General features: G+C 36.1%; 1 protein-coding gene across 1 annotated transcript in view; it reads left to right on the top strand.

Annotated features, from left to right (window-relative positions):
• The window catches only part of LOC309849190 (uncharacterized protein), a gene marked incomplete at its 5' end in the record, with an annotated part of 43,279 nt that overhangs the window by 3,017 nt on the left and 22,058 nt on the right, over positions 1-18,204 (top strand). Inside the window, 3 exons of the mRNA XM_082701513.1 lie at positions 11,554-11,627; positions 15,815-15,957; positions 17,944-18,053. Of these exons, the coding sequence (XP_082557639.1) occupies positions 11,554-11,582 (29 nt within the window). The 3' untranslated portion in view covers positions 11,583-11,627; positions 15,815-15,957; positions 17,944-18,053. The remainder of the gene's footprint in view (positions 1-11,553; positions 11,628-15,814; positions 15,958-17,943; positions 18,054-18,204) is intronic.

Below are 18,204 nucleotides of genomic sequence, written 5' to 3'. Positions count from 1 at the left end.
CCAAACAACAGCTCAACACCCCCTTGGGCCCTAAATACCCTTTGTAATTGTGCTGATATGGTTAGAAGCAGAAGAAACATTTAAAGTCTTACCTGAATTCCACAGAATGAGTTGAGATAGCCCTATAAAAGCAGATACTCGTTACTTTTTTTTTTTTCCAGATTTTATTTATTTGACAGAGATCACCAGTAGGCAGAGAGAGTGGGGGGAAGCAGGCTCCCAGGTAGGGAGAGAGCCCAATGCGGGGCTCCATTCGAGGACCCTGAGATCAGGACTCTAAGATCAGGACTTGAGCCAAAGGCAGAGAGATGTAACCCACTGAGCCACCCAGGCGCCCCAAAAGCAGATACTTGTTCTGACCAGTAGTAAAGGATATTGTTTGGGGCTGTTTTGATTTGGGGGAGGGGAGACGCAGGCCATGGCCTTTTCAAATGTATTTCATTTTTGTCTGCTAAATCACTTTCAGATTCCCGTTTAGGCTGAATCAAGCCCCACTAAGCTATAAGCAACAAATTCTGCAATTAAGGAAACCTGAGTTTTAAAAACCTCTCTATATCTCTCAGTTGCCAGCATTTCTGGGACCAGGAATACCTGAATACAAGCACATTAAAACAAGAAGTGCTCGAACAGCCAAATGTTATGTTACCACCTTTTAATTAAAAAAAAAAAAAAAAAAAGTCTGGATTTTTTTTTTACATTAATACTAAATGCCTACTGAGATGCATAATGAAGTCATTAAATGCTTTGAACTCAGTACTTAGAGTTATCCTTTGCCTTTTCAAAGACTGAATTTCTCCTGTTTACATTCTGAAGGTGCAGCTCTGAATTACTCTCTATTGATTGAAAGATTAGTCTGTAGTGCAGTGTTCACTTAAATCTAGTCACTGCAACATTGCAAACCAACAGTGTATATTTGGCTATGTTTAGTGTTTCTGTTCCTACCATAAAATACAAAATTTGCTGAACATTGTAACACAACTTACCTATTACAACTGTGAAATAGGTCAGTATTTAAAACCAAGTGATTCTCCAAAAGTAATGCAGGAAGGGAATGCTTGACTCAGAATGGCTGTGAGTGGCAAAGACAGATATTAAAAGAGAAATGTGTGCAGAAAAGATGCCACTGTTCCACTATTAATTCTAGCTAACCACTGCTTCAGTCATGCAGTATTACTTATCTGTAACTCTTAAATGTCATCGGGGGGGGGGGGGGGGAATCAACGTTTTAAATGAGTTATAAACATGAAATCACACATTTTTACATATGCAGAAACTTATGCCTAGGGATATTACAGCATGTTTATAAATCAATTCACTCTCTAGAAAACGTTTTAAATGAGACCAAAAGTAGTATGTGCTATTTGACTTCTGTAAATCGCACAAAATGCTTATTTTGAAATTTCTCATTCAAAATTCAATGTGTACAGTTTAGCTTATAATTCATTTTTGCAGCATTTGTTAAGTTTTCAATACAAGTGGGTTTCTGGTCAGTGAAACAATTTTATATCCTCAAGGGAGATATGCTTATAAAATAAAAGTTTGAATCCAGAAATTTTAATTTATGGTTCAGAGAACACACTGACACACAATAGCTCATTTGAAGGAGAAAACCTTATCATTCCCATTTTAAAAGTGATCACAGAGAGATTAAATAAGTTGTCCAAAATTTATACCTAAATCTGGGTATTCAGGTCCTCTTAATTTCTGATTCTGTGCCTCTGTGTCAAGAGATTTTTTTCCTAAAAATGCAGCCTGAATTCTAGGAACTAGCATTTTTCAAAACTCTCTTGGAAATTAATGAGTGTTCTCTTAATGCTTTTGAATGCCAAGAAAGATATGCTGCACACACAGTAATTACATACAGCTTTTCTTCTACATGAAGAGGATAAAAGACTCTTTCCCTGTTTGACCATATATAAATGTTACAGCTACTTCTATAGCCAGTCTTTCCTGACTTATGAGTGTTTAATTTGGAGAATTTTCTCACAACTTAAAAAAATTATTTCTAACTTCGCTACAGAACCAGGAATTGACATTGCAAAAAGAAATAATTTGTTAATTTAGGGGTTTTTTTAGTCTAAACTCAAATAGTACTCCAGATTTCCCCAGATGAGAGCTAATATTTAATGCCTCCTCTGTACCACACATTGTTTTACATGCTTTAAGTGTTTTATCTCAATTCTCACAACTGTATAAAGTAGGGGCTATAATTACCCCATTTTACAAATGAGTAAAGTGAGGTGCCCAGAGGTTGCGTTCTCACAACTTGGCAAGTAGAGGGCTGAGATGCAAATCAAGCTGTACTGTAACCACCCCTCACAGCTGCCTCCAGACATATTGTTAAATCAGGCTCCTGCTAATTCTAGCTCCCAAGTTAAATTTCTACAGAATTCTCATGTTTTGATTTTTCTTATGTGGTATCTCCAAAGAATCTGGGAGCACCATTTTCTCCCGATGTAGAGACATTCTAAGAAAGAGTATACATTTTACAGACTCTAGTGTGGCCATGTAGAAATTAAATGAACAGAACAATGATTTGATAAGTTGGGTGATTTTCACTGATCAAAAGTAGATGTCAAATGCTTGAAAAAAGGCATTAATTACCCATAATTGAAGAATGCTGTCTATACAGGACAAGATAAATGTTTTCCCATTTTAGCAATTAGTGTTTATTGAACATGAGCCCCTACAGAATAGAGATAATAGTAACCTAGCCTTTGCAGTATGTTTTAAGGAACAATTTGTATTTGCACATCTACTTGAATACTTAAAGTTATAGAAATAAATTTATGATTTTTGTTTATATTAAATATCTAATAAGATCTCTGTCCTTCTACCATGCATGAACCAAAACCAGGTGAAGAAGTACAACAAATCATAGCAGCCAGTGTTTCTTTGTATTTAAAGATTAGGTTCATGAACAGTTAGGTGTATCTCAAGTCTCAAGCTCAGGGGGAAAGGAATGGCTATTGAAGTCATTCCAAAGTATGAAATTTTCCTTTGGTCATTCATTTTCTCCCTCTGCTCTGACTTTATTTTTTAGAAGAAAATTGAGAAAGTAGTTTTTATTAACAAACTTAAATTGACATCTCCAGTTAATTTTATTATAGAAAAACAGGAAATCATTAGTCTTAAAGGCCAAAATCATTTCATGTTTTAATACCTTTAAGAAACGAAGAAAAGTCTTAAAGGCACACAAGATAATTGGAATCAGAAGCATAAGATAAAATCCGTTAATGTTATGACCACATAATGTTACAGGCAATAGTACTACTTCTGCATAGAAGGTATTTACAAACTCTTTCTATAGGAATGATAAAATTAGAATGATTTAAAGAGGAGAGGTTAGAATTTCAAAGAAAAGTTGTGAGATGAAACTTAGGAGGAAAAAGTCCAACATGGTTGGTTTGTTTTATTACATGTTCTACACACTTGTCAAATTCAAGAAAATTAAGTATATACGTGACACAACCTAACTGAGGTCAATATAAAATTAATTGCAAAGATACCAACCAAGCTTTCCATCAAAAAAATGGAAGAGTGGGGCGCCTGGGTGGTTCAGTGGGTTAAAGCCTCTGCCTTCGGCTCAGGTCATGATCCCGGGGTCCTGGGATCCAGCCCTGCATCGGGCTCTCTGCTCGGCAGGGAGCCTGCTTCCCTTCCTCTCTCTCTGCCTGCCTCTCTGCCTACTTGTGATCCCTGTCTGTCAAAATAAATAAATAAAATCTTAAAAAAAAAAAAAATGGAAGAGAAGGTCCAGGTGCTATTTTGCTCTAGTTATTTATAGATAGGAATGGGATCACATGATAATGCCAACTCAGTGTTGTACCTTTGATGCTTAAAAGAGTTTCTGAACATACTCCTCATTCAAGTCATAAGCAGGATCACAAAAATGTTTGTTAAATTACACCCATATCAATACATATTTGAATAAAATGGGGTAATAGTCTGTACTAATCCAACATTGATCCAAAATTATGTGATAAAAACAAGAGTTTTGAAAGGAGTAATTCCAATAAAAAGCATCTTGAGAAAGGAGCTAAATTTTCTTTATTCTGCCAGGCATATGATAGGCACTCAACAAAGACTCATAAAGAATTTCTTAAATCCCGCATTATGTAATAATGTTGTCAACATAATTTATCACATAAACTTTATTACTAGATTGTTCATAAGATATCGCTGAAGAACATTAAGTTCAGAAATTATGACATTAGGAAACAAGCTCATTATCAAAATTTTGGTCAAGGGCATTCAATGGTATTAAATTTCCTTCTCTGTTCTTTACTTGATCTCTGTAAAATTCTCCTTGTCCAACCTAAGCCGGTAACAAATTGCTGACTACTCTTTTTCATGGAACATCATGCCCAAAGCTGCTTTTTTTTTTTTTTTTTTTTTTTTTCTGGTAAACAGCAAAGTTCAGTGGAAACAGTAAGAAGATATGAGTTGAATCTCTATCTCCTTTTCTGATAGCTTCGCATTTGTTTAAGGACAGGGCATCATGTTAAATACCAATGAGACCTGGAATCTTCAGCCTTTGTGGATTCTGGTAATGTACTCTTTCCATCCTAGTTTAAGGATATGAAGGATTCATGGGCTTCTTCCAGGCAGATGAGCTCCAGAGCTATTTTCTAAGAACTTACTTGGCGCGGCTAATCACAGACCTCCTACAAAGCCTACAATGAATAGAGTGATTTCAGATAAAATGATCCATTGTTTAAAGCTTGACTTAGTTAATAAGTCTAAAAAATTTACTATTAGTCAAAACTTCTGTTTTGAAGTGTTAATATCAAATGAGGGTTTGCTGCTATTTTTTCATTTCTTCTTTCATGAAATATCTTTCTTTTATTTATGATTGTGGAGGGTAATAGGACATGCCACCACATGCTGTTTTGATATATTGATATTTTGAGCTGAGCTGTAGGCACTTAAAAAGCAAATGCAGGGCTTTCTCTGAACTTCCTTTATCTGCCTGAAGACATATTCTCCAAAGGGAACCCAGGTGTCATACATGCCCTCCCCTAGAGTTTCCTCAACCAAAGAACGCTAACTCTTGTCATGAAGAAGACTCTTCAAGTTGACACCATGCTCAGACAGACTTTGTCACAGACTATCATACCTCCCATCTGTTCTTCTATTGGCCCATTCATCTTTTCTAAAACTCACCCATGCTACCTAAGAGGTCTATACCTCCCCTACCCTTTTCCTATTAAGATAGCATGTAATCCTGAATTCTAAAGACACCTTGGAGAGAGACTCATTTTTCCTGAGTGTATCCTGTGTATACATGAAGTATACACGGTAACAAACTTCTGTTTGTTTTCCTCTTGTTAATCTGCCTTTTATTACAACGGTCTCAACGAAGAATTCTGAGGGTAGAGAAAGAATTATTTTTCTTCCCCTACAATTGCCAGAATAATAAACACCTGCCTTCTATTATAAAATTAAGGTTAGCATGAAGAAGCCACTTTACTGATCATTATGGATATATTTTTAAGTACATAATATTTACTTAGCACACTATACAAGTAGTTAATAAATTCTTTTTTAATGGTAATGATTCTGTACCTGAAACATATTCCTAGCAAATACACGGTAGCTGCCTGAAAATAGGACTTCTTTTTGCTGTACCTTTTTGTAGAAGAACAGGAAGATTCTGACCCCAGAGCGTTTCAGGTCTGTAGGATCCTCAGAGGAGGCAAATCGCCATTTCCACCCAGCTCTGCATCATTAAAATGTCCAAAGAAAATAGCCTTTGGCACTGTTTCCAATAACTCTGTTCTAATAAGACATTAACTTAGCATTCATCTTATTACTAGTTGTACCAGATGAGTCACTCATTTAAGACTCAGGCCTTCACATATTTTCTAATGCCTTTGATCTATAAGTCAACATTTTTTTTGAATGTTGAATAGATTTTACAGTGAACTCATTTGCCATTCCTCCCTCTTACCTTCCCATTCACCTCTCCACCTTCCTCCTGCCCCAGTCTCATTCCCCTCACCAAACCTCGAAATTGAGCTTCACACTGATGGCACCCCAAAATAGTATAATACTTCGTTTTCTTCTTTGTGATAATTGTGCAGCACCTAGCCACCTAATATAACACCATTTGCTTTTCTGTCCATCCTAAGGACATGATGAGTTGTATTTCGTGAATAATACTCCTGCAAAAATGGACAATAAAAACAAATAAAAGCATATTGACTAATTAAAAGAACATTCAACATCTCACAAATGCATATTAACAACCAGGCTGATCTCATCTGATTGCAGATTTTTTTTCACTTCATTAGGTTACAATATGGTTTTTCTCCTCTGTACTTAAAGTAGAATCAACTAAAAGCATATAATTTGTGGCTGCAATATTGGTAAGAACTAGAAGATAGGAAATTGGGTTTTGTTCTCCTTAGAAGAACTAAGGACAGGAAAGAGAAGACTGATTCAACTTCAGTGTAATTAATTGAATATCTACTGTGTGCTCTTTAGCAGATGAAATTGCCTATGCAATGGTCTTTTATATATCCATGAAAGCACAAAAGGAGATACCACCCCTTACCCTTACCCCCAGCTTAAAGGTATATTTGCATAACCTTATTGTAAACAAAGAGCAAATGGAAAGGAGCAGGAGAACAATTTGGTTCATGTTTCACCAAAGACATTCTTCCTCCAGGTTAAAAGTAACCAGAGACTTCCAAATCATTGCAAATACTTCCTCATCCCCCAACTACATAGGCACGATATGGATCTTTGGAAATTAGATAAGAATAATTTCAATGTGGGGCCCCTGACTGGCTCAGTTGGTAGAGCAAGGGACTCTTGATCTCAGTGTTGTGAATTTGAGCCCCATGTTGGGTGTAGAGACTACTTAAATAAATAAATCTTTTTTTAAAAAAGAATAATTCCAAAGTAAAATAATGGCAGCATTGTAGTTTAGAAACTATGATGTCTCTTTGATACATACATCTGCCAGGAAATGAGCATCTGGTAGTGTCCAGTACAGATGGAAAAAACTTCAATTATAGCTCCTTATTTTGATAATTCATTCTGAGTAAGTATGTAAGTATTGTTAGTTGTCTTAATTTTTTGTTGCTGTGTTTTTGCTTTTGGGTTTTTTTTTAATGGTAGACAATTGGGGTTAGAGAAGCCTTTATGTTCTAACAATATTATTAAGATGACCAGGAAAATACACCAAATATAACAGAAAGCAGGGCTAGTAACAACACACTAAAAAATTCTTTGAGACTGCTTGTTGCCTGATAAACACCATGATAGCAAACAGCCCTGCATAGAATAAAATTAAGCCGCTATGTATTTAACATTTACCAATTCTATTTCATGGCAGCCTATTATCCCTTCAGAGACAGATGGAATATTCCTAAGGAGAAAGACTAAAAAGTAGGTTTTATGTTTAAAAATAAATAACAGTAATAATTCATCAGCTCTACCTTTAAAGGACTAAATCGAAGGTTTTTTTTTTTTTTTTTTTTTTTTTTTAAACCTAAGCTTAAACTCCATTTTGAACAGGGAAACTAGGGAACATTTTAAAAGTTTAAACTTGCTTGTTATGTTCAGGAAAGGCCCTCATTCCATTGACTTGGCGGTAGCTGTATTGGGCCAGAAGGGCCTGAAGTCTCTTGCACAGATTGAATTGCATTTTGATCAGTATTTTAGGTACAACCTCCACCTCATTATTTGCATGTGAATTTCCCAAGGGCACTTTGCATTCCTAGGCCATCTTGAACCTCTCAATCAACACCAGTGGGGCCCCCCATCCCCAAGCTATATTGTGTGTAAAAGGATGTGAAATCATTAGAAATTTGGTCTAGACCAAAAGAAAAAAAAAATAGTTTAGGCAGCAAATCCAAGGGAGAAAAAATCAATTAAAGTATTATCCTTTATCCACTATTTTGGAAGAATTCCACCATTTCTTTCTTCTAATAGCAAAGATAAAAAGAATTGGTTGCTTTTGTTTCAAAGAGGTCTCTCTGCCCACAAACGTGGCAGACTTGTCTAAATTGTAGCTCATTTTTAATGTGGAACTGAAAAGTCTGCTTGTGCCTACAGACCTTGTAACAGAACATTCTGGAATGATTATAATCATATTTCAGTAGGTCATATTACACTTATATCACCAGCAGAAATGTGCAATAATTAGGTCATGAAAGAATAATAGATTCACTAATAGAGCAAGTACTTAGTTAGGGGTACTGTGGTAATATCCAGAAAAGCTGCATAGGGATAGAATTTATTTTATTTTATTTTTATTTTTTTAAGTAGGCTCCATGCCCAGCATAGGGCCTGAACTCATGACCCTGAGATGAAGAGTCCTGTGTTCAACCAACTGAGCCAGTCAAGTGCCCCTAAAACTTTGAATTATTACAGAACTCTTAAGTGCCTGTGGTAGGCTGGAGAGCAGCTAGGAGAAGTTTCTGGAAGATTAAGCAGGTCCACTCTCTTACCAAATCCCTTTGCATTTAAAAGATCCATTTCTTGGGGCATCTGACTGGCTCACTCAGTAGAACATGAGACTCTTGATCTTAGGATCATGAGATCGAGTCCCACATTAGGCACAGAGATTACTTAAATAAGTAAAATAAAGGATCCATCTCTATCTCTGACTTGGGTCCTTTATTTTTACTTATTTTGAGGGGAGGGCGAGGGAGGCAGGCACACCTTCAAGCAAAAAGGAACATATAGAACCTGGACTCCTGAACATCATTTTATATCATTACTGTCTTCTCTTGAGGCCTAAACTAGTTTCCTAATGATAATGACCCTGACATACAGCTCAAGTGACATATTTAGTCAGAATCATACTACAAAGAATCTGCCATCAAATGTACATTAGGGCCTTATTTCCTGTAACATTAGGGGTTTCTACTACTCAAACGATGTAATTCAAGTGAAAAATAGAAACCTATTGCTACATTGTCAATTATTCAGCAAGAATTTACTAAGAAGTACTACAGATTACATATATCAAATATCCCATATGTCTTAGACTGAGTTCCTCCAAAATGAGAGACAAGACTTGCATGCAGTTAGTTTATTTGAAAAAAATAGGGCCAGGATGCAGGAATATCAACTGAGAGGAGAGGGGGTCAAACTGGGAACAAGGAAAAGCCAATACAAGGATGTGTTAACTGAGTTGGCTATCACCAAGGAGCCTTAAGCATGCTTTCAAGGAGACAAAAAGGGTTAACATTGATCTACCGATTTCCATTCTCCATTGGTCAAGGGTGGTTCTATGAACATCAAATCCACTGCCATCACCCAATGTTTATACATGCTCATGAGTACAGAGCCAGTTCTAATGGTACTCCATCCCAGTGGGTCAGGGAGGGCACTATCCTATCACACTCAAAGCAAAGCCATTCAAGGCTGGTATGGAATTAAGTTGTTGAGTAAGAGGTGGGTCCCAGAGGACTTAGCAGAGGCCTCCAATTATTACAGTGTTTCAGAACTGATTGCCGTGATTGGAATTAGCATACAATTTTCTAATTCTGATCAAATATCTTTTTTTAATTGAAGTATAGTTGACATATAATATAATATTATATTAGCTCTGGTGTGCCATATAGTGATTGAACAATTATGTACATTATAAAATGCTCCTCACGATAAGTGTAGTTAACCTCTGTCATCATATAAAGTTACTATATCCCTATGCAGTTATTTATTTTATAACTGGAATTTTGTACCTGTTAATCGGGCATATAACTCAAAAATGCAGTCTGTTTCTTTTTGTTTTGTTCTTTAGATTCCATGTATAAGTGGAATCATATGGCATTTGTCTTTCTCTGACTTATTTCACTTAGCAGAATAGCCATGGTCCATCTGTGTTGTAGTGAATAATGGCAAGATTGCTTTCTTTTTATGGCTGAGTAATGTTCCGTTGCATGAATATATACCATATCTTTTTATCGGTTCACCTGTGGATGGACACTTAGGTTACCTCCATACCTTGGTTATTGCAAATAGTACTCCAATAAACATAGGAGTGCATATTTTCTTCAGATAAATACTCAAAAGTGAAATTACTGGATCATATGGTATTTTTATTTTTATTTTGTGGAGGAACCTTCATACTGCTCTCCATAATGACTGCACCAATTCACAATTCTACCGACAATGCACGAGGGTTCCCTTTTGTCCATATCCTCACCAACGCTTGTTATTTCTTGTCTTTTTTATACTAACCATCCTGACTAGTGGCAGGTGATATTTCATTGTGCAAATATCTTTTAATGAATTTATTATAGAATCATTTAGACTTACCAAAATAACCTCACTAACACTCTACAAACACAATGGAATCTCACTAATTTGATGCATTAACCATCATGATTCCTGGACTGAGAGTAAATTTAAATTGGTATTACCTATTTTTTTTTTAAGGATATGCTTAGAAATTAAGCACATAAGCCTGACTCCAAAGAGCATTTTAAAATATTTATCTTCACCATCACTTCTATACATATAATTATCTATTGGCAATTACCTCTAAAACTAGTCAGTAAACACCCAGTTTTCAATTGCTGAAAGAACGAAAAAAAAAAATAAATTGTAGTTGCAAAGCAGTTTAATCCATTACTTAAGCAATGGGTCTTCTCTGAACCACTCCTAGTCTGATTCTAGTAAGTATGTGTATTTTAAATTTATAAAAGTATGTTTTAAAGAATTAGTTGATAAATCAGATGTTTCTCTACATCTAAATGCCTCTAGGAAGTTTGAGTTAATGACGTGTCTCCTGATAAAAATAAGGAAAATCAAAGGATAGAAACACAAGATTCTACCGGCTAGTCACAAGTAATTCTAGTGAGCTTCCCATACCTTTGATGTCACTTCAAGCTGAGATTGTGCGTTCTATCTAGCTAAAGTCTTTTAAACTAAGCCTTTTAAACAACTGAAATATTCATATACCATAAAAATTCACCTGTTTTAAGTGTAGAATTCAATGAATTTTGGTATATTTACAAGGCTGTACAACCATTAATTACTGCTAGTACATTTCCATCACCCGAAGAAGAAATTTCATTCCCATTTACACTCATTCGTTATTTCCACTCCCAACCCTAGGCACCACTAATCTACTTTCTGTCTCTATGTTTTTGCCCTCTTTTGGACATTTTGTATCTTAAGCATAATGCCTTTAAGGGTCATCCATGCTGTTAACCTGTATCTTTCACAACCAATAATATACGGTTGTTTTGTATGTTGTCTACCAATCATCTTTCAATGTCAGGGTAAAATTTATGTTACGTACAATATTAAAGCCATTTAAAGAATTAAAGAATCACATACATTAAGCCTAAATGGACATTCCTAATAAAAATCTTTTTTATACAACTTTTCTTATTTGTCACTTATAAAAACAATAGGCTCAGCATATTAAAATACTGCAAATAGAAAACTATGTATTAGGATGTAAAGACAACCCTTTATTTAAATTTCTTAACCTCTCTGTGAGGTTGAAGGTTTTTTCTTAAATATTTAAGTCACTAATTCATGTTCTGTGAATGAACTAATCTGTTTACTCTTTCTATACAGGTTTTGCCCACTCTTTCTATAAATTATGATGAAGATGATGATGAACTCGTTTCCCTTTTCCAGTTATATTGCTGGTAAATACTGTCCCCCATTTTGAAATTTACCTTTTGGGGTGCCTGGGTGGCTCAGTCAGTTAAGCCACTGCCTTGGGCTCGGGCCATGATCCCAGGGTCCTAGGATTGAGTCCTGAATCGGGCTCCTTGCTTGGCGGGGAGCCTGCTTCTCTCTCCGCCTCTGCCTGCCGCTCTGCCTGCTTGTGCATGCTCTCTCTCTCTCTCTCTGACAAATAAATAAATAAAATCTTAAAAATAAATAAATAAATTTGCCTTTTAGTTTTACTTATTGTTTTTTGTGGGGGTTTTTTTGGCATACAGAAGTGTTACCTTACTAAGTAGTCAAATTTGTCTGTTTTTATCTTTATCATTTCTTCTATTATCTTTATGCCTAGGAAGTGCTTCTGTGAAGAAAACTGAAGCAGGGTTAGGGGGACATGGCACAGCAGGGTGTCAGTGCAAACAGGGTGGTCTGAAAAGGCCTCACTGATGAGATGACATTTCAGCAGAGGCCTAAAGGAAGAGAAAGGAAAGCCACAGAAGTTACAGAGAAACACATTTCAAGTGTTGAATTTTAATAACATTTTTCTGCATCTATTGATCCTTTTACTGCTTAATACAGTGGATTAGAATGATAGATATTGAGATAAACCTACTTGCTCATGATGTGTTTTGTTGTTGTTATTTGGGTTGGGGGGTTAAGATCTATTTTTATGTTTACTTTAATGAGAAACTAAAGAACAGGGTGCCTGGGTGGCTCAGTGGGTTAAAGCCTCTGCCTTCGGCTCAGGTCATGATCCCAGGGTCCTGGGATTGAGCCCCCCATTTGGCTCTCTGCTCAGCGGGGAGCCTGCTTTCTCCTCTCTCTCTGCCTACTTGTGATCTCTGTCTGTCAAATAAATAAACAAAATCTTGAAAAAAAAAAAAGAAAGAAAAGAAAAAAGAAACTAAAGAACAGAAGAGTAATTTACCAAAGTTACTTAGATAAGTGGTAGAAGGAGGATTAGAACCCAGGCCATTTCACTCCAGTGTCTAAGTGTTATCTGCTGCACCATAATCACTTTTTTTCTTAACCCACTATGCCATAATCACATAATCTCATGCCAGTGAGATGGTAAAAACACATAACATTAAATTTGCCTTCCTGGCCATTTTTAAGGGTTCATATTTAAGGGTTCATTTTATGGTTCAGTAGTGTTAAGCATATTCACATTGTTGTGCAGCAGATCTTTAGAACATGTTCATCTTGCAAAACTGAAACTCTGTACCCAGTAAACCTTAATTCTCTTCTTCCCAGCTCTTGGCAACCACCTTTCTATTCTGTTTGATTTTGACTACTTTAAACATTTCAAATATGTTGAATCATACAGTATTCTTTTGTGACTGGCTTATTTCGCTTAGCATAACATCCTCAAGATTCATCAATGTTGTAGTGTGCATGACAAGATTTCCCTCCTTTTTTCTTTTTAAGGCTGTATAATATTCCCTTACCAGTCTATTCTACATTTTCTTTATTCACTCATCTGTTGATCGGTATTGGAGTTCATTCCTCCTCTTGACTATTGTGAATAGTGCTACAGTGAACATGAGTGTGCAAATGTCTCTTTAATAAGATCTTCTTTGAATTCTTTTGGACATATACCTAGAAGTGAGACAACTCAATCATACAGTAATCCTATTTTTAAATTTTTTAAGAAATGTTTTCCATAATGTCTGTACCATTAATCATACTGTATTTGTAATACAGTATTGAGTATGATTTGTTAGTACTTAATTTAGAAATTTTGCACCTAAATTTATAAGTGAGCTTAGCCCATCAATTGCCATAAATTGCCAATTTCCACAAATTGCCTTGTCTGGATTATTTCTAAAAATGAGGTTTTGGTTTTGTTAATCATCTATATTTTTATTATTTTTTTATTTTCTTACTTTTCATTGTTAATTTCATTATTTTCTTTTCCAACTTTGTTTTTTCCTAGCTTTTTGAGATGCACATGTAACTCAATTATTTTCAATCTTATATTTTAAATTCATTTAAATACATGTATTTCATTCTAATACTAATTACCATTACCTTCCTAATTACAATTCTAATTATAATTTCCACTGTGAATTCCTCTTGAACTCATGAGTTATTGAGGAGAATATTTGATTTATTTTAGTTTGTGACCCCAAATTTCATTGTACAGATAAAGAAACTAAAGTCAAGAAAAATTAAATGTCTTGCTCAAAATTGTATAGCTAATGCATGGGCTGAAATTAAGTCTCCTTATTACCACTCCATTTTACCTTTCTAATTTCTAAATTCATATTCTTACCCTATCAGAAAGTTTCCTAAAATTAAACTAATATTGTCATTAACTTATATTATATTGAGAATCCAATTTTTATCAGCCTTATACATTTTAAAAGTAGTTGTCTATACCTTTCTCTGAATATATTGGACATCGTCTCTTTGAGTTTCTTATCTAGCTAGGATTTATTAATTTCTAGCCATATCATTTTGCAGAGTGCTTAGCACATATTGGGCTCTCAATAAAAAAATCTATTGAGGGAATTTTTGTTTAATGAATGTTTAAAGAATATTATTAGTGCCACCTATGAGCTTTATTAAACATCAAATGACAAGCACTAAGATGAAGGAAACTCTCTAGCTTATCCTAGCACAAATTCAGGTAATTAATGATAAAGATGAAATGAACAAGAAACCAGAATCACTGTTGAAATGAGCCACAACTCCATGGTCAAAAAAAGTGGGGGTGGGAGGGACTGAAATATATGGACAAATAAAAACAAAGTATAAAGAACAACAACCAACTTTTACTTAATATCCTATAAGAGGGAAGATTTTATTATCTCCACTGTATAAAGGGGTAAAGGGAATCCCAGACAGTCTGAATCACTTGCCAGGGTGACACAGCTAGAAGTAACAATGCCTGGATTGGAAGGCAGCTTCTGTCTGAGCCCCAGCCCATTATCTTTGCAATAAGCCATAATCATCTCCAAGGCCCTGTCCTCCCAGCTCTCTCCCACCCCTGGGCTATAACTGGGAAGAGGGAGATGGCTCAGAAACAAAGGAGGGAGGGGCTGGTGGTATCAGGAACAATCTCCAGTGAACACAAACTACTTTGCTAGAGGTTGAATACTGCCACAATTTTTTTCTTGTCCTTGAGAATAATCTTTGGCATGGGTGGGGAGGAATCTGACAGTTCTGCCTTTAACATCCTGTCTACCTCTTTTTCTAACTTCTCACTAAAGCTCACAAAGGGAATCTAATGTCAGAACCTGCAATGCCACATTAAGAATATTATTCTTACAATTAAGGAGCTCCTTTTCGCATGTTTCCTCTAGGCTTCTTTTTAAAATGTAGGTGTTTCCAGGACATCTGGGTGGCTCAGTTGGTTAAGCAGCTGCCTTCATATGGGGTTATGATCCCAGGGTTGTGGAATTGAGTCCTGCATCGGGCTCCTTGCTCAGCAGGGAGCCTGCTTCTCTCTCTGCCTCTGCCTGTGCTCTGCCTGTTTGTGCTCTCTCTGACAAATAATTTTTTTAAAAATCTTTAAAATGCAGGCATTTCCCTTTTATTATTTAATAAATTTTTAATTAATTAATGTTATCAATATATTTCGATGCTGCACAATAGCAATTGTTTTCTTGGTATTTAAATATTATATATTACACCTTTACTAACTATCTTTTCATTATTTTATACATTTATCAAAGCAGCTTCATTCCTTATGTACCAGTTCCTAATCTCTTCCTTGAACACCCTCCTCCATAATGTTTAGGATCAGCAAATTGCTAATTAGAACAATAATTCCTCCATCTTCATCTTTTAGGTTGTTTCCTTTTTCCTCCTTCAGTGTTGTGGTTTCTCCTTGATCTCTATAATCTTTAATTTTTATATCATAGATGGTGTGTGGTAATTACAAAAAATGTTTTTTATAACATGGAGAAGTGCTCACATACACAGTTAAATAAAAAAGTAAAGTAGGATTCTAAATGGAATATATAATGTGACCCCCAACTAAATGAACACTGCTATGTTTTATTTAGATAAAATTTTAAAATTTTATCTAAATTTTAAAATTTGTAAATTATACCAATATATGGACATTAGTCACTCCGGGGGTTGAGATTATAAGCAATTTTTTAAAATCCTGTGTACTTTTCATGTTTTCTACAATCGGTATGTATTATTTTGCCAGACCTGGGTCAGAGCCCAAAGCCAGAACCGAAGCCAAAGGAATGCTCTTGCCGAGGATCCACGCTATTGCCAAGGGCTGTCCATCCATAGGAAGACTTCTCGTGACAGCCCTGTCCTGAGGCAGCTGGTTCTGGTGGGCAGCTGGTAGGTATGTGTAGTATGCATGGGGTGTGGGAGTGTGTAGCAGGAAGGAGAAATCCAGGGGAGAGGTCTGACAGTCTGATTTCTCTGGGGAGAGACCAGAGCTCTCTTAGTCTGTGGTTAAAAGCAAACCTCACTTGGACTAGAATGGAAATAACGTCTGGATCCAGACAAAAGTGAGTATCTAGTATCTATATTGTCCTATTCACTCTCCAGCTGGAGGTTCATTTCCCTGAACTAAGATATTTGAGCAAGTTCTGGTCTTTTAATTCAGATTAATAGTGTAATATTTAATATATTTTCCAGCATCCCTTTGTCTCCATTTTCTCAAATCAGAAAGGGCCTAATAATAATATTCTCCTCCTATCTCATTAAACTGTCATGAAGATGCAGAAATAAATACCTCCTATGTACTTTGCCACTTAGAATGCAGCTCTTTACCACAAATTATGTTGCCTTTCTAGGTTAGCAAGCTGTGGTGGGGGAAGGGTGCCCATCCTTTTCTTTCCCTTTTAACTCTCCAGACTTCATTCCATTATTCTTCTTTCTGGGAAATGAGACAGAAGAACTGAAGTCCTGTCATCTTAAAAGGTTTGCTTAATGACCATCCCATGTGAGCATACACAGTCTCAGCGGAGAAGCATGACAGCTGCAACGATCTAGGCCCACAAGACGGCCTCATTTATCAAATATTAAAGAGTCATTTCATAGAAGGGCTTTTCCAGTCACTTTTCAATAGAACTGAAGCCCGAGCAATTATAAGAAAAGCAAAGAACCCTGAGGTGTTTTACTGAAGGGGTCAGTCCTATAACCATTTGGGAGACCCGACATAATAACATATGTGATTTTTTCCTTCCCCAAGCTGAATTTTCACACAGAGCAAAAAAATACACCATTTCCCTTGGCAAATAAACATAAAGAGAAGACATTTTCAGGGGTTTATTTTCTAAGAGTTAATATCCAGAGCTCAGTTCTCCTCTATGGACCATATTCCTTCATTTCCCGCCTCAGGCTTCCCAGGAGTTGTTAGATAAATAGACTGAACAACACCTAATATTGAGATGATAGAGTTCTGATAATGTATCATTTTTACATGATCCCCTTTATCATGTCTAAACTGACCGTTTTGTTTGGTACAACATAGGACTCCACACAACAGCTGCCAGAATATAATATTAATGTAAGATACTTATAAGGTGGAGAGATTAGTACTGATAAGGTCTACACGATATACTCTGGGTCTTTCTCATCTGTACTCATGGCATCTGCTCTTTGCACATGGCTAACAACACCATGCCTGTCATGTGCATGGCCTGAAGAGAGAGCAATGGATCTGAGCTACAAAAGCGATGTGGGACTGTGTTCTGACCATCAGGCTAAGACCTAATAAAAACATCATCCCTAGGATTAGGACTGAATTCTAATTCAGCCTTCTATCTTGAATTGCTTACCCACCAACACAGAAATGGTGTAAGTGGGCCTCTCTGAAAGTCTGGCCCGCTCACCAGAAATTGGCAGCAAGCCATTCTCTATGGAGATGTTTGTTTGATGTTTAAAACATGCAAACTTAGCATCTTTGGTAAAAATAGAACAATAACCGTTTCTTATTCAACACAAACGATGATCCTTTTATGACAAAAAAAGTCAATAAGAAACTCAGTTTGAAACCAGACTTTTTTCCAGTATGAATAAAGAGTTCAATTATTTTCTCACTTAAGCTTTGGGAGTGCTTCTCTCTTTTTGGACAGTTTTGTATCTCCTTTCCAGTACAGATGTCTATTGCCTTCAAGGCTTTCACAGAGAATTTAATCCCTGGCAGTGAAAAGAAAGAATCCCATGGGGCAAGTCAGAGGGGAGGGAGGAGGGACTAGCCAAGTTGAAGGAGGTTGATTTGAATGGAAAAATCCTTTAGTCATGCCAAAGATGGGAAATTATCAAAGACACAAAGATCTTGTAAAGTAAAAACTAAGGTAAATCTCTGTCTTTCAGGAAACACATCCTTTTTCAGTAACCCAGATTGAAATGTCAATCCTTCGATAGGCAATCCTTGGAAAAGAATATTACGCTCACTTTTTGGAAACCCTCTGCTACTTTAGAGAGTGAGTATATTTGCTCCTAGAGATCTAAGATGATGGAACACTAATTTATACTTTGTTTGAGATTTGAACTAGGTTTGTACCCAGTACCTAGTGTTTGGGAAACTGAAAATAGATTCTCAATGGATCTCATCCCAGATCTTAATTTCAGCAT

This window comes from Mustela nivalis (genome assembly GCF_964662115.1).
Source record: "Mustela nivalis genome assembly, chromosome: 15".
NCBI classification, from domain to species: domain Eukaryota; kingdom Metazoa; phylum Chordata; class Mammalia; order Carnivora; family Mustelidae; genus Mustela; species Mustela nivalis.
This window is presented reverse-complemented; position numbering and strand designations above follow the sequence as displayed.